The following is a 13,120-nucleotide window of genomic DNA, read 5'->3' on the forward strand; positions in this document are numbered from 1 at the left end:
GTTCGTACAATCGTAGAAAATCTTTCTTCGTTTATCAATAAAATTTCATATAATGTTCATAAAATCTTTCCTCGCTCTTTTTGAATTCTTATGATCGGAAATTATTTAAAAAAAAAAAAAAAAAAGGAACTATGACGTCGGAATTACTGTAAATTTGTTCGTAAATAAATTCTCATTTCATTTCTATTCGATCTTTCCTTTTCGATGTTTTTTTTTTTATTTATCTTTGAATTCTTACAATTAATTTTATTCGAAATTAATGTATGATCAATTTGTATGTAATGAATTTTATTAAGGAAAAAAATATATATATATATATATATATATATATTACGGTGTTGTAATTATTGTAATTTTCGATATTAACAAGACTCGATTTAGTTTTTTATCGATTCGGTTTAAAAAAAAAAAAATAAATAAATAAATAAATAAAAATAAATCTTTGAATAGGAATATTGAATTATTATTAGTAAATTTTCAATTTTCTTTTTTGTACGAACGAGCAAGGAATTAATTGTTTTAAACAAATTTTTTATATATATAAATAAATAATAATAAATGAAAATATCTAATCGTACGTTCAACGAACACATTATTGCATCTTCCATTTTGAAATCTCATTACAATTACAAACAAGTGTACGCAGTTGTGATAACTATGGTGTTTATGATATTAATTAAGACTCTTACCGTAATACCACCCCTACAAAAATCGACGACTCTTTTTCCTTTTTTCTTATTCATTTAATATCTCAATCATAATAAAAATTAATACTCTTCTTGTAATATATTTCGACATTTCTTTTCCTATTATGTAATTTATTTTTATACGATGCCGTATATCGAAAATGAGTTATACCACTTAGCACACTTCAACGCAAATCACTTGTTGACAAAGATTCTTTTTCTTGTAATACTTTCTCACTCTTAAAAAAAAAAAAAAAAAAGAAAAAGAATCAGACATTTCATTTCTTTTCTTATTATATAATTCATTATTATACGACGCCATATTGAAAATTCTACGTTTCACTCGATCCCCTACACTTCGATCATAATGTGATAGTAATTTTAATCAAGATTTCTTATTGGAACATTTCTCTTTTATTTATTCATTTACCATAGTAAAAAAATAAATAAATAAGATTTATTCAAGTTATATTTATAGAGTAAATCTTAAAATTAGATGATCGGATCAATCTGTTAATGTCTTCCTTTCTTTTTATAATTATATATTAATATTAAAAATTTGCAAGATCTATGAAATTAAAAGAGAAAGAGAGAGAGAGAAAGAGAAATGTGAAGTATACTGAAATGGCTTGAAGTATACTGAAATGTACATTCTTGGCTACAAAGAAAAAGAAAAGAACGGAAGAAGACCGGTCTTGGTCAGGTGATAGTGAACAGTATTCGTGAATACCTCTGAATACTAATAAGAAAGAGAGAGATAAAGAGATAAAAAGAGGATTATCTACAAACAACGTATACATCTTTAAAGATAACCTTTTTCTCAAAAAAATAAAAAAAAATAAAAAAAAAAACGATATTATTAATTCGTTCGTGTTTAATTTAATTACATTTTATTATATTTTATTATATTTCGATATAACGTTAACCTTCATGGGAGAAAAGAAAAAAGAAAAAAGAAAAAGGAAAAAAGAATTCGCCTATCTTATCAACTTTGAATAAGATAGTACGAGTCACGACTAAAATATACAAACTACGACGTCCTTTTTTTTATCTCTAATTCATGAGTTTTTCCTTTTAAACATTATGTGAAAGATTATGATATCTCAGTATACAATACGTGCACGTTTTTTGTTTCTTTCTTTTTCTTTGTTCCTACAATTATAAAAATTATTTACTTCAGTCATCACTAGAGAGTTCGAAAGAGATCATCTCATTTGGTATATTTAGATTCATAAAGGTAAAAAAAAAAAAAAAAGAAACTATAAAAATCAACGATAAACAAAACGTATGCAACAAAAACTAATACAAAAACAATAATTTCAGGAACACCAATACCTAACAAAATGTTATTGCTGTTCGTACTCCTAATCGGTAGCGTTAAATCAGGGGAATTTGAGGTAGAATTTGAATTACCTGAGGTACCAAGCGAATCCGCAGCATTACCAAAGGAGGAAATTCAACCGACACCATTACCTGGTCAACTCTATCCTCGAGAGAGCGAATCACGCGAGGTAAATGAAATTTCGATTTAATTATTATTAATTTTCTAATCAAAACGAGACGTTATGATACATACCAGTTATTATTAACGATACAGGTGAAATCACTCGATGGTTTATGGGATTTTATTGCCTCACCTTCTGACGACGTATTGAAAGGCTACAGAGAATTCTGGTACATTGATTCACTGTCAAAGGTATTATTATTAATCATTGATCGAGTTAATTTCAATTGATTTAAAATAAATGTTTCTAAATGTTTGACGTTTCTCTAGGCTGGTGAATTGATTAAAATGCCAGTACCATCTTCTTACAACGATATAACAACGTCTAAAGAACTGAGGGATCACATTGGTGCTGTCTGGTACGAACGTACTTTTTATATACCCTGGTCTTGGCAAAATCAAAGAGTTTTTCTAAGATTTGGTTCTGTCAATTATCTCGCACAAGTGGTAAGTCTTATTTCAACTAAGAAACGTCAACTTAGAAATATCTAAGAATAATTATCGTTATAGTGGATCAACAATGAATTGGTGATAGAACACGAGATTGGAAATCTTCCGTTCGAGGCAGAGATAACGAAATACTTGTTCTTCGGTTTAAAAAATCGTATAACCGTTGCAGTTGACAATACCTTGCTTCAAACAAGTATACCTCAAGGAAAGATATATGACATTGTCACCGATAACGGAACGAAACACTTTCAAAGTTATTCCTTTGATTTTTTCAATTATGCTGGTATTCACAGGTATAGTTGCATAGTACTAACTATTTTAAATATCCTATGTATATCGCAATATCATTGTAATATTTGATTTATTAACTAACATCGACGTTATTATAATTGTAAAAGAAGTTAATATTCGTGATAAGGATTATACAATAAAACTTTTTACGATTCATATTTTCATACGTAGATCAGTATTGTTGTACACCACACCACGAGTATATATCGAGGATATAACTATAAGAACCGGAGTGGTAGTTGACATGGGTATAATAAAATATACAATACAAGCGGCAGGTTTAAACCAAGGTGAAATACCAATCTGTATTGTGACCTTGCATGATGCAGAAGAAAACTTGGTAATAAAGGAACCAGACAATATACACTTATCTGGTATTCTTAAAGTACCTAAAGCAAAACTTTGGTGGCCCCGAGGCATGAATTCTTCGCCTGGTTATCTTTATACTCTCGAGGTATATATAGAAAGGAATCTATATTTAAAGTATTAATATATGGAAATTAAATTAATTGAATTCATTGGATTTTTCTCTCTCTCTCTCTCTCTCTCTCTTTTTTTTTTAATTTTTAGGTCAGATTGTCAACACAAAATGATACCAATACAGACGTTTATAGACTACCTATTGGAATTAGAACCGTGTCATGGACAAATACGAGTTTATTAGTGAACAATAAACCCGTTTATATGAGAGGTTTCGGTAGACACGAAGATGCAATTATAAGAGGTCGTGGTTTCGATCTTGTCACTATGATCAGGGACTATGAACTTTTACAATGGGTTGGTGCTAATTCTTATAGGACTAGTCATTATCCTTACAGCGACGAAGTTCTTGATATGGCTGATAGGTATCTAAAGATTTGACTTTTTTTTTTTTTCTAAATTAATAATTGGGGTAACAAAATACATTTTTTTTCTTTTTTTAAGACTCGGTTTCATGATCATCGACGAGTGTCCTTCGGTCGACACAGAAAACTTCACACCTCTTTTACTTTTACGTCATAAAACATCTTTGTCGGAACTTGTACGAAGGGATAAAAATCATCCGTCTGTTATCATGTGGTCTCTCGCTAATGAACCAAGAACACAATTACAAGATGCCGACGAATATTTCAAACAAATTGCTGATCATACTAAAGCTCTTGATCCTACTAGACCGGTTACCATAGCTCTTGCAAGAAGCGTTCAGGTATTAATTCTATTAGCTTTAAAATTCATAATCGTATTGATTAAATAATTCAATGATTTATATTTATTTAGGAAGACAAAGTTGGTCAGTATTTGGACGTTATTAGTTTTAATCGTTACAATTCGTGGTACGCAAATTCTGGTAGATTGGATATGATTATCGATCGTGTATTTACCGAGGCCGAAGCTTGGCACAGAAAATACGATAAACCTGTGCTTATGTCCGAATATGGCGCAGACACTTTGTCCGGTCAACACGAGGTAAGAAATGTTAAAGAAGAAATATTAAAAAGTATAATTAAACAGAAAAAATATATATATATATTCATGACAAAACGAAATATTCTAGTTACCTAGCTATGTATGGAGCGAAGAATATCAAACCGAAATGTTTTCTAAACATTTTGAAGCATTCGATCGTTTAAGAAACGAAGGTTTCTTCATTGGTGAATTTATTTGGAACTTTGCAGACTTTCGAACAGCTCAAAGTAAGATTTAATTCTTTTATACTTCATAAATCATTGAAAATGTTATTACAAATTGTTTGTATGAATATAAAAATATTTCTATGTTTTTAGCTTATTACAGAGTAGGTGGAAATAAAAAAGGTATTTTTACAAGAGACAGACAACCAAAAATGGTAGCTCATCACGTCAGAAAGAGATATTATGCGTTAGAAATGGAAATAGATGGAACGCAATTACCGCAAAATCTCGAGAGTTACGTTTCTAATTACTACTCTCTACATACCGAACTGTGAATGTAATTTTACCTTTCTTTCTTTCTTTCTTTTTTTTTTTTTTTCTTTTTTTTGAAAAGTTTACTCGCTTAACATTTACATCATTTAGTATATTTTTATCTCTCAATTCTTTCGGATATGTCTGCACAGATATATATATATATATATTACAATGTGAAATTGAATTATTTATTTCGATGCAAGACATATTCCGATAAAAAGTACTTGTTAATACCTGTTTATTTTATAACGGACCAACTACGTACATTTTTAAGGATTATAGCTTTCATTAATGTCACCACTTTCTCTACCTAATTACTTAATCGTCAAATAATTATTATCTAACAATCACTTTGCTAAACCGCTGCTATGTTTCTTATGTTTTTATAAAAAACAAATAACAGTATTAAAATTTCCTAATAACTGTAATACGTGTACAAAAACATTTTCATTTTCCAAATGCTCGTATATGCGCATGACATTAAATTATTTGCATCATTTATTCTCTTCTATTTCTGTAACTTTTAGACACGCATCTGCAAGTTCTACGAATATAGGTTCTGTCATAGCTAAAGCTATAGCTTTCGTTGGATTCGGATCTTTCAAAATCGCTTTTATAATAGTACGTACGTGTGGATTTTTTAAACAGTCTTTAACCTCGTTACTCTCACGCAATTTCTTTAATTTTTCCAACGGTACCGTGTCCTCTGTTGGAAAATCATATTTTTCATTTTCATCAATGTTTACATCGGTATCAATCGATTGTGGTTTTGGTACGACGCAGCCAATTTTTTTGTGTTCTTTGCAACAAACGACAGAACAGCTAAACAGATAAAACATTTTCAATATTACATATAAATTTAATAAAGAAATCGACGAATTTTATTAGACACCGAAACACGAAAGTAACCTCAAAAAGTACTTACTATAAATTTCTGCACGTAGGACACTTGTAGGCAGCTCCATCCTTATCACACACAATACAAATTTTCTTCATCCTTTTCTTGTCTATTAAACTATCTATTAAATACTGTGTTATTAAAATAATTAACTAGAAAATTTTTAAATAAAAATCATTACAAGCACACATCCACGCGATTTCATAGGAACTCTCATACTGCCATCTACCGACTACAATTACAATCTCCCCCTCTCTCTTTCTCTCTCCCTCTCTTACTCTCATTCCTTCTCTTACTCTCTTTCTTACTCTTCGTTCTTCTCTCTCTTCTTTATTCTTTCATCTTACTGTATGCGCGCGCACGTCTGTATGTATATATATATATATATATGCATATACACATATATATGGATTTGTATCTCATAAATTCGAAAATAATTTAAATATTGACTATATATAATCCAAATAAATGAAATTAAAAATACAATAATATTATAAATGCTAAATAAAAGTAATAGCGATTTATATTTTACCATTAAGGCGATTAATGCAAAACTTTTTTTTACGATAATAAATACAAACTTCATAAGAATATTGAAAACGCTAAAATTAAATACAAACAAAAATTCTTACAATTCAATCTAACTTTAACAATACGAATAGTTATATTTTGCATTCTCAAAAGAAAATAGGTCGCATTTCGTTCGGCGAAAATACATCATGCATACCAAATATCTAAAGATCTTACGAACCTCTTTTGGGTTAAAGTGATAGAAGGTATTAACGATGTATGTATATGTACGTATGTGTACAAAAGAAAGAAAGAGAGAGACAGAGAGAGAGAGAGAGAGAGAGAGAGAGAGAAAAAAGACTAAAAGAGGAAGAAAAAGGAGTACACGAAAGAATCTTCGATTTCGAGGAATCACTTATTTGCTCAATATTAAATTTATCAAAGAAAACTAATTCACTACTCATATATAACTAACAATTATTATAACATAATATATATAACCTTAAAACATTCTATGATATAAATATAAAAACGTTCTACGCATTTGTATATATACATTTATATACATATTCATATATATATATATATATATATATATATATATATATATATACATGAATCATCCAATGCCAATGGAAATTTTAATTTTTTGACGATAAATTTCAATGGCGCCAATTTTGAATGTCCCTCATTACCAATCACGTGATTACTTCGTACAAATCAATAAAAATATAATCTTTTTTTTTTTTTTATTTTTTTTTCTTTCTTCTTCTCTCCAAAACTCATTTACGTTCGTCGTCTGATTTGCAAATGAGACCTTTTTCCATTCTTACTTTTTTTTTCTTCAAGCACTTGGATCACGGTAGATTAAATTAATCGTAGATAAAAGTACGTCGGCTTCGTGACCTTGAAGATATACAGAGAGACAAATACGCGCATATGTATATACATGATGATAATCGATTTCGAAGTATAGAAGAAGAAAAAGAAAAGAAAAAAATTTAAAAAAAAAAAGAAAAAGAAAGAAAAGAAAAAAAAGAAGATGGACGTTTGGTTTCTCATTCAATGCAGAAATTTTTCGATGAATTAAATTATATGTTTTCTTCGTGAATACATCGAGAAAAAGAGAAAGAGAGACAGAGAGGAAAAAGAGGGAAAGAGAAAAAGAGAGAAAGAAAAAAAAAAATTTTCTTCTTTCGATCGGCCATGTCCTGACGGAATCGCTCGTGCCAAGGTCATTGATTCCTCGAACAGTTCCGGCTTATTTTCTGGGCCAGGTTCGCCGACAACTACCAGAACCAGTGGTACCAACGTCAAAACGAATAACCTTTGCTAAGAGAACGATGACGTAGTCTGACGGTGTGAAGTTTTCATGTGGGATCTAAGCCGGCCGGTAACAAGAATATATACCCTTGAGTTACACACAACTTCACTTCATTCGAAATCTTACGAGCGCCTACCTCGCTCTTTTCATTCACTACGTTTCTCAAGCAAATGTTATATTCATTGGCGTAGACATTCGTATTATTATATGAAATAATAGATACAACGAATCGATGATTATGAGAGTAGGATTATAATTGTAAGTCGTTCGTTTAAGATATTAAAATATATACGTTTTATCAGACGTTCCATACGTTTATTTAAAAATGTTTTTAAATTGCAGAAATGAAGAATTGTTTGTTAAGAATAAATATATGAATATTGTATGTATATAATTAATTTTTCTATACTGGTCATTAGAGGAAAATAATTTTTAAATAATACGAAGGTAAATGTTGCAACAAGTATTTTCGAACGAAAAAAAATTATATGTATGTATGTATGTATATATATATATATATATATATATATATATATATATATATATATAACAGATCATTTAATCATCGGCAAATATACCATATTAATTTTAATATATATTAATAAATCTACGTTTCTATACTCGCGTACACATACACACACACACACACGTATATTATAAACATTTATGTAACATATATATGAAATATATAAGAAATTTATTCGATTTATTTATAATTATATTTTAAATCTCTATGCATTTTTATACAATTCATGATTAAATATTATAAAACATGAGAAAAATGATTAAATAATTACAAAATTATAATTATATATACATACATATATATATAATAATTTATATAATCTATTTTATACAATATTGAATTTATATTTATATTATATACAAAATATAAATTACATTTTGATAAATTTATATACATAGATATATATAACGTATTTTCATAATATGTATAAATATAATTTTATATATATATATATATATATATATATAAATTAATTAATAATCATAGATAATAATCTAAAAAAAAATCAAATATATTTAAATGTAATCATTAATAAGATACGATTATCAACGTTTACGCCGCTGATGACCGAGTTTACGGGTTCACCTTGAGGAGGTCGCGGGACGTCAACCTAACCCCCCTTTCGCTTGTCACCGCCATACCGGAAATGCTTCGATCGGAAGAAGAGAAAAATAGAGAAAGAGAGAGAGAGAGAGAGAGAGAGAGAGAGAGAGAGAGAGAGAAAGAGAGAGAGAGAGAGAGAAAAGATAGATAGATAGATAGATAGATAGATAGATAGATAGATAGATAGATAGATAGATAGATAAAAAATAAAAGAATGAATAATGAAACAAAAGGAAATATTTAATTTCACGAATAACCGAAAAGAATAGACGTAATGAATGTTACAGGAAATCCTATTCTATCGGTGATCTATCCAATTATAATCAGCACAATAATGGCGGAGACGAATATACTTAACTGATAAAAAAAGAATAATACGATTAATTATTCATCGCCGTTGTTATCTCACATTAAAATACATGATTTCTTTTCTTTTTTTTTTTTCTTCTTTTTCTATTTATTTATTTATATTTTATTAGTACATACGTTAAAAAAAAAAAAAAAAAAAAAAGAAAAAAGAACAGAAAATCGATACAACGTATAAATTACGTGCGAGTTTCACCGTCGTTATTCGCGTGTCTCGTGTATTCTCAATTTTGACGTAAAGAAAGTATCTCCTTCCTAAAGATTCTAATCTCGTAAGAAAAAGTTTTCATTATCTTTCTTTTTCTATTTCTCGATATTGTTCGGATAAAGATTTTTCTCTCGTAGGAAACGTCGATAACTGTGTCGATAAATCTATGTAACTAAATGAGACTCATCGAAGTTAAAGAGAAATGAAACAGGATGTAGAAAAACCGTACGTACGATGACAGCATCCCATGGATGATGATGACGTCAGTAAATGTAGTTGGTCAGATGACGAACCATGGCGATGATCATGTACGATGACGTTAGCAGGGCAAGGTAGGCAAACAAGTAAGCAAGCAAGCAAGCAACCGAGCAAGCAAGCAAGCAAGCAAGCAACCGAGCAAGCAAGCAACCAAGCAAGCAAGCAAGTAGTCAAGCAGTCAGGCAAATAAGCAGGCAAGTAGGTACGCTTGTACAGTCATAAGGCTCTCCGAAGAGGAGGAAGGAGTCAGAGAAGGAGCCAGGAATCTCCGCTTTGTCGACTCCCGGTTGGTCAGTTTCTTTCAGTCCGCCGTATAACGTGGTACTCGGAGTGTTGGCTCTTTATAACGTGATATATATATCTACATATATATATATATATACATAGATATATGTATATACATATATATCATACATATCAGTTTAATGTGTACGAATATAACTTAACACACCGTTAAGATATATATATATATATATATATAGATATATGTATGTATATATGTAGATATATATATATATATATATAGATACCGCGTGATGACCGCGAAACGAATATAGAGGGCGAATCTAACGCCGCGTTCGCAAACGGCAATGAAATCATCCTACCGACTAGAAAGAACACCGACGAATGACAGTGACCCACTTGCCGGTTCCGGTTTGCCACCATATTTCAAATCGAATCAATTGAATATTCAAATGATTTAACGATATTATATTTTTAATGTTTGTATTATTATTATTATTGTTATTGTTGTTGTTGTTGTTGTTGTTGGTATTATTATTTTATTAATATTGTTATTATTATCATTAGTATCATCATTATTAATTATACTCGCGAGATAGTAAAACAGTGCAAAAGATTGATATGATCGAAGTGTGTTCGTGACTTTTATTTGTTCTTCTTGGTGTTATCGAAATGTGTGGAAAAAAAAATATGGAGAAAAAGAAGAAAGAAAGAAAAGAAAAAAAAAAAAAGAAAAGAAAATTTTTATCGTGGACAGTGGAACATTTTGTTAAATCTATTGTGTTTTAATATCTTATTCTTTATTACACATCGTACGTCGATAAGGAAGGTCGCATCCCACACGTAAGATAACAGCAAATTTATTATTTTTTCTCATTGCAATAGTTATTAGATAACAAACAAAGGATTTACATATAACCCGCAAGAATTTTGATGCTTAATCGAACGATCAAAATTCATCATTATATACGGTAATTCAGTAATCACGTAGACACCTGTATCAATAAGCATTGACTCGGTTTAATCCGATTTCCGTATTCGGTTTTGTTCTTATGAACGATAAATTACATACGTGAAGTTTATCGTATTAGAATCATAATACTTTTACTTCGTTTGTTTCATACACAGAGATAAAATAATACACACACACACACACACACACACACATGTGTATACGTGTGTGTACATATATGTACATATTACTAATTAATACTAAAAATAAATTCGAGTAATATACGATATGTTAATTTTAAGCAATACTGAATTAAACTCACACATCCAACATACGAACACGATCAAAAATATAATGAGAATTCTGCAGATATACTGTGTATATTATATTCGATAAAATTATTATATTACGTATAACATCGATATCAATTTTATTATCAGCCATTTAAAATTATCAAAATACGTTATTCGTCAAAAAAAAAAAAAATGAAAAAAATAATATAGAAATACTCAAGGACCTCCTCTCATCTCTTATAAGCAACAAGGATACGACAGGACAAAGTCCGTCTAGAATGACTCTCGTGGGCCACGAGTTCATCGACGGAAATACATCGCTCGAGTCAGATGGGGGGCTGCGTTCCGATATTCTGCTCGTCTTCCTGTTCCTACTACTCTTTCTTTCTTTTCTCTCTTTTTTTTTCCCCCCACTTATTCGTTCCTCTTACTCGAGATGACGTCACGACACAATACTTCACACTTCATTTTCCAATTAAGTCGCGATTATTTCGATCGCCCGTTAACTAAATCCTATTGATTACATAAAATAATTATAAAAAGTGATTACAAAAAGTGATTACAAAAAATCATTCAAAAAAATAAGTACGCAAAAATGATTGACGAAAAAAGATCTTTTTTCTCTGTTCTTTCATTTTATCCTTCTCCTTCTTCTTCTTCTTTCTTTTGTTTTTTTTTAATCTTCGTCATCGTACTCCGTCGGTAAAGAAGAATATATGGAAAAAAAAAAGAAAAAGATAGGAGGAAAGAGGACATACGACGTCGCCTTTATCGGCTACAACTACGACCACATCGGAACGCAGTCGCGCTCGGAATGCGAGACACGGATTTGAGACGAGCATCTACTATCGTAATAGTGTAGGAACGTATCGAGTGCAACTCGACGAGTGTGCCTTATGGAACGCGGAAATTCGAACCGACCGCCTCTTTAGAAAAATCGTCGCTAGGGCGAGCGAGGGTGGCTGCCGCCATTTTTTTCTTTCTATTTAATTGAGATTTTTTGCTTTCTTTCTTTCTTTTCATTTTTATTTTATTCTATTTCATTTCATTTCACTATTTTGTTTGCAAAAATTACAACAAATATTATAAAGCCACGTTTCCTTCGTAAAGAAGAAAAAAAGAAATATAAGTTGCATTAAAATTTTGACGAGCGTTAAAAATTTCTTACACGTTCATACATTCATAGACACGTGTGTGTGTGTGTAGTAGTAGTAGTAGTAGTAGTAGTAGTAGTAGTAGTATGATTGATGTTTAATAATGCATACAATCATAGCTGCAAATAAAAAATTAAATTAAAATCCAATTTCTATTAAATTATAACACTTTTAACGTCTAGTTCGTCGGACTATGTATATAACATCGTTAACAACCAATCACGAATGAATAAAATAAGTGATTCGAGCAAGCATCGCACCGTGAAGAAAAATTCTAAACTCAACACAGTAACGTATTTACTTGGTCTTTTTGAAAAAGATATTTTTAACGCTCTTTTGCCTCTTACCAACCCACGAATTCGATTATAAACCAAATATAAATTGTATAGGGAACAGAAAGTATAGAAAGACAGAGAGAGATAGAGACACAAAAAGAAAGAGAGAGAGAGAAAGAGAGAGAGAGAAAAGAGAGAGAGAGAGAGAGAGAGAGAAAGAGAGAGACATACTTTTTCGGATAGGATGTCGCCAAGTTCTTCTTGAACCGTGACGGTGCGATAAAAATCCCGAACGTTAATTGGCCGAAGATGTTCATAAGAGCGTGCACAATGATTTACGTAATACATGAATTTAACTTTACGATAATAGAGAATGCGGTAAATGTTATTTCGTTCGAGTTTTACGACGAAAAGAGAAAGAGTAGTGATATATTCCAATTTGAGATTTAATAACAATTAATAAAAACTTTGTTGTGAACGAGGTGTGCAAGCGACGAAAAAAAGAACAAATTCCAGAAAGAAAACAAAAAAAAAAGGAAAGAGGAAAGAAGAAAAGAAAAAGCAAATGAAAAAGATTTACCAGTGGACGAAGACAAAAATTTTGTAACGAGAAGAAATAGAGAGAAAAAGAGAGATAGATAGAGAGAGAGAGAG

General features: G+C 30.2%; 2 protein-coding genes across 3 annotated transcripts in view; one reads left to right on the forward strand and one right to left on the reverse strand.

Moving 5' to 3' along the window:
• LOC122636974 (beta-glucuronidase) overlaps positions 1-5,284 on the forward strand; it is an 8,362-nt gene extending 3,078 nt beyond the window's left edge. The window contains exons 2-11 of the mRNA XM_043828731.1: positions 2,010-2,197; positions 2,284-2,382; positions 2,461-2,637; positions 2,701-2,933; positions 3,103-3,385; positions 3,502-3,776; positions 3,856-4,117; positions 4,189-4,377; positions 4,466-4,604; positions 4,695-5,284. Of these exons, the coding sequence (XP_043684666.1) occupies positions 2,030-2,197; positions 2,284-2,382; positions 2,461-2,637; positions 2,701-2,933; positions 3,103-3,385; positions 3,502-3,776; positions 3,856-4,117; positions 4,189-4,377; positions 4,466-4,604; positions 4,695-4,876 (2,007 nt within the window). The 5' untranslated portion in view covers positions 2,010-2,029 and the 3' untranslated portion in view covers positions 4,877-5,284. The remainder of the gene's footprint in view (positions 1-2,009; positions 2,198-2,283; positions 2,383-2,460; positions 2,638-2,700; positions 2,934-3,102; positions 3,386-3,501; positions 3,777-3,855; positions 4,118-4,188; positions 4,378-4,465; positions 4,605-4,694) is intronic.
• The window catches only part of LOC122636971 (matrix metalloproteinase-2-like), a 210,791-nt gene that overhangs the window by 195,950 nt on the left and 1,721 nt on the right, over positions 1-13,120 (reverse strand). The window contains exons 1-2 of one of the 2 annotated variants that reach the window (XM_043828704.1): positions 5,782-6,036; positions 5,486-5,678 (exon numbers count right to left, since the gene is read on the reverse strand). The exons of the other annotated variant lie outside the window; for it this stretch is intronic. Coding sequence (XP_043684639.1) covers positions 5,486-5,678; positions 5,782-5,852 — 264 coding nt within the window. The 5' untranslated portion in view covers positions 5,853-6,036. Of the gene's footprint in view, positions 1-5,485; positions 5,679-5,781; positions 6,037-13,120 lie in introns of those variants that run through there. 2 annotated transcript variants of the gene reach the window in all.

The sequence above is a fragment of the Vespula pensylvanica genome, chromosome 24 (genome assembly GCF_014466175.1).
Source record: "Vespula pensylvanica isolate Volc-1 chromosome 24, ASM1446617v1, whole genome shotgun sequence".
NCBI lineage: Eukaryota > Metazoa > Arthropoda > Insecta > Hymenoptera > Vespidae > Vespula > Vespula pensylvanica.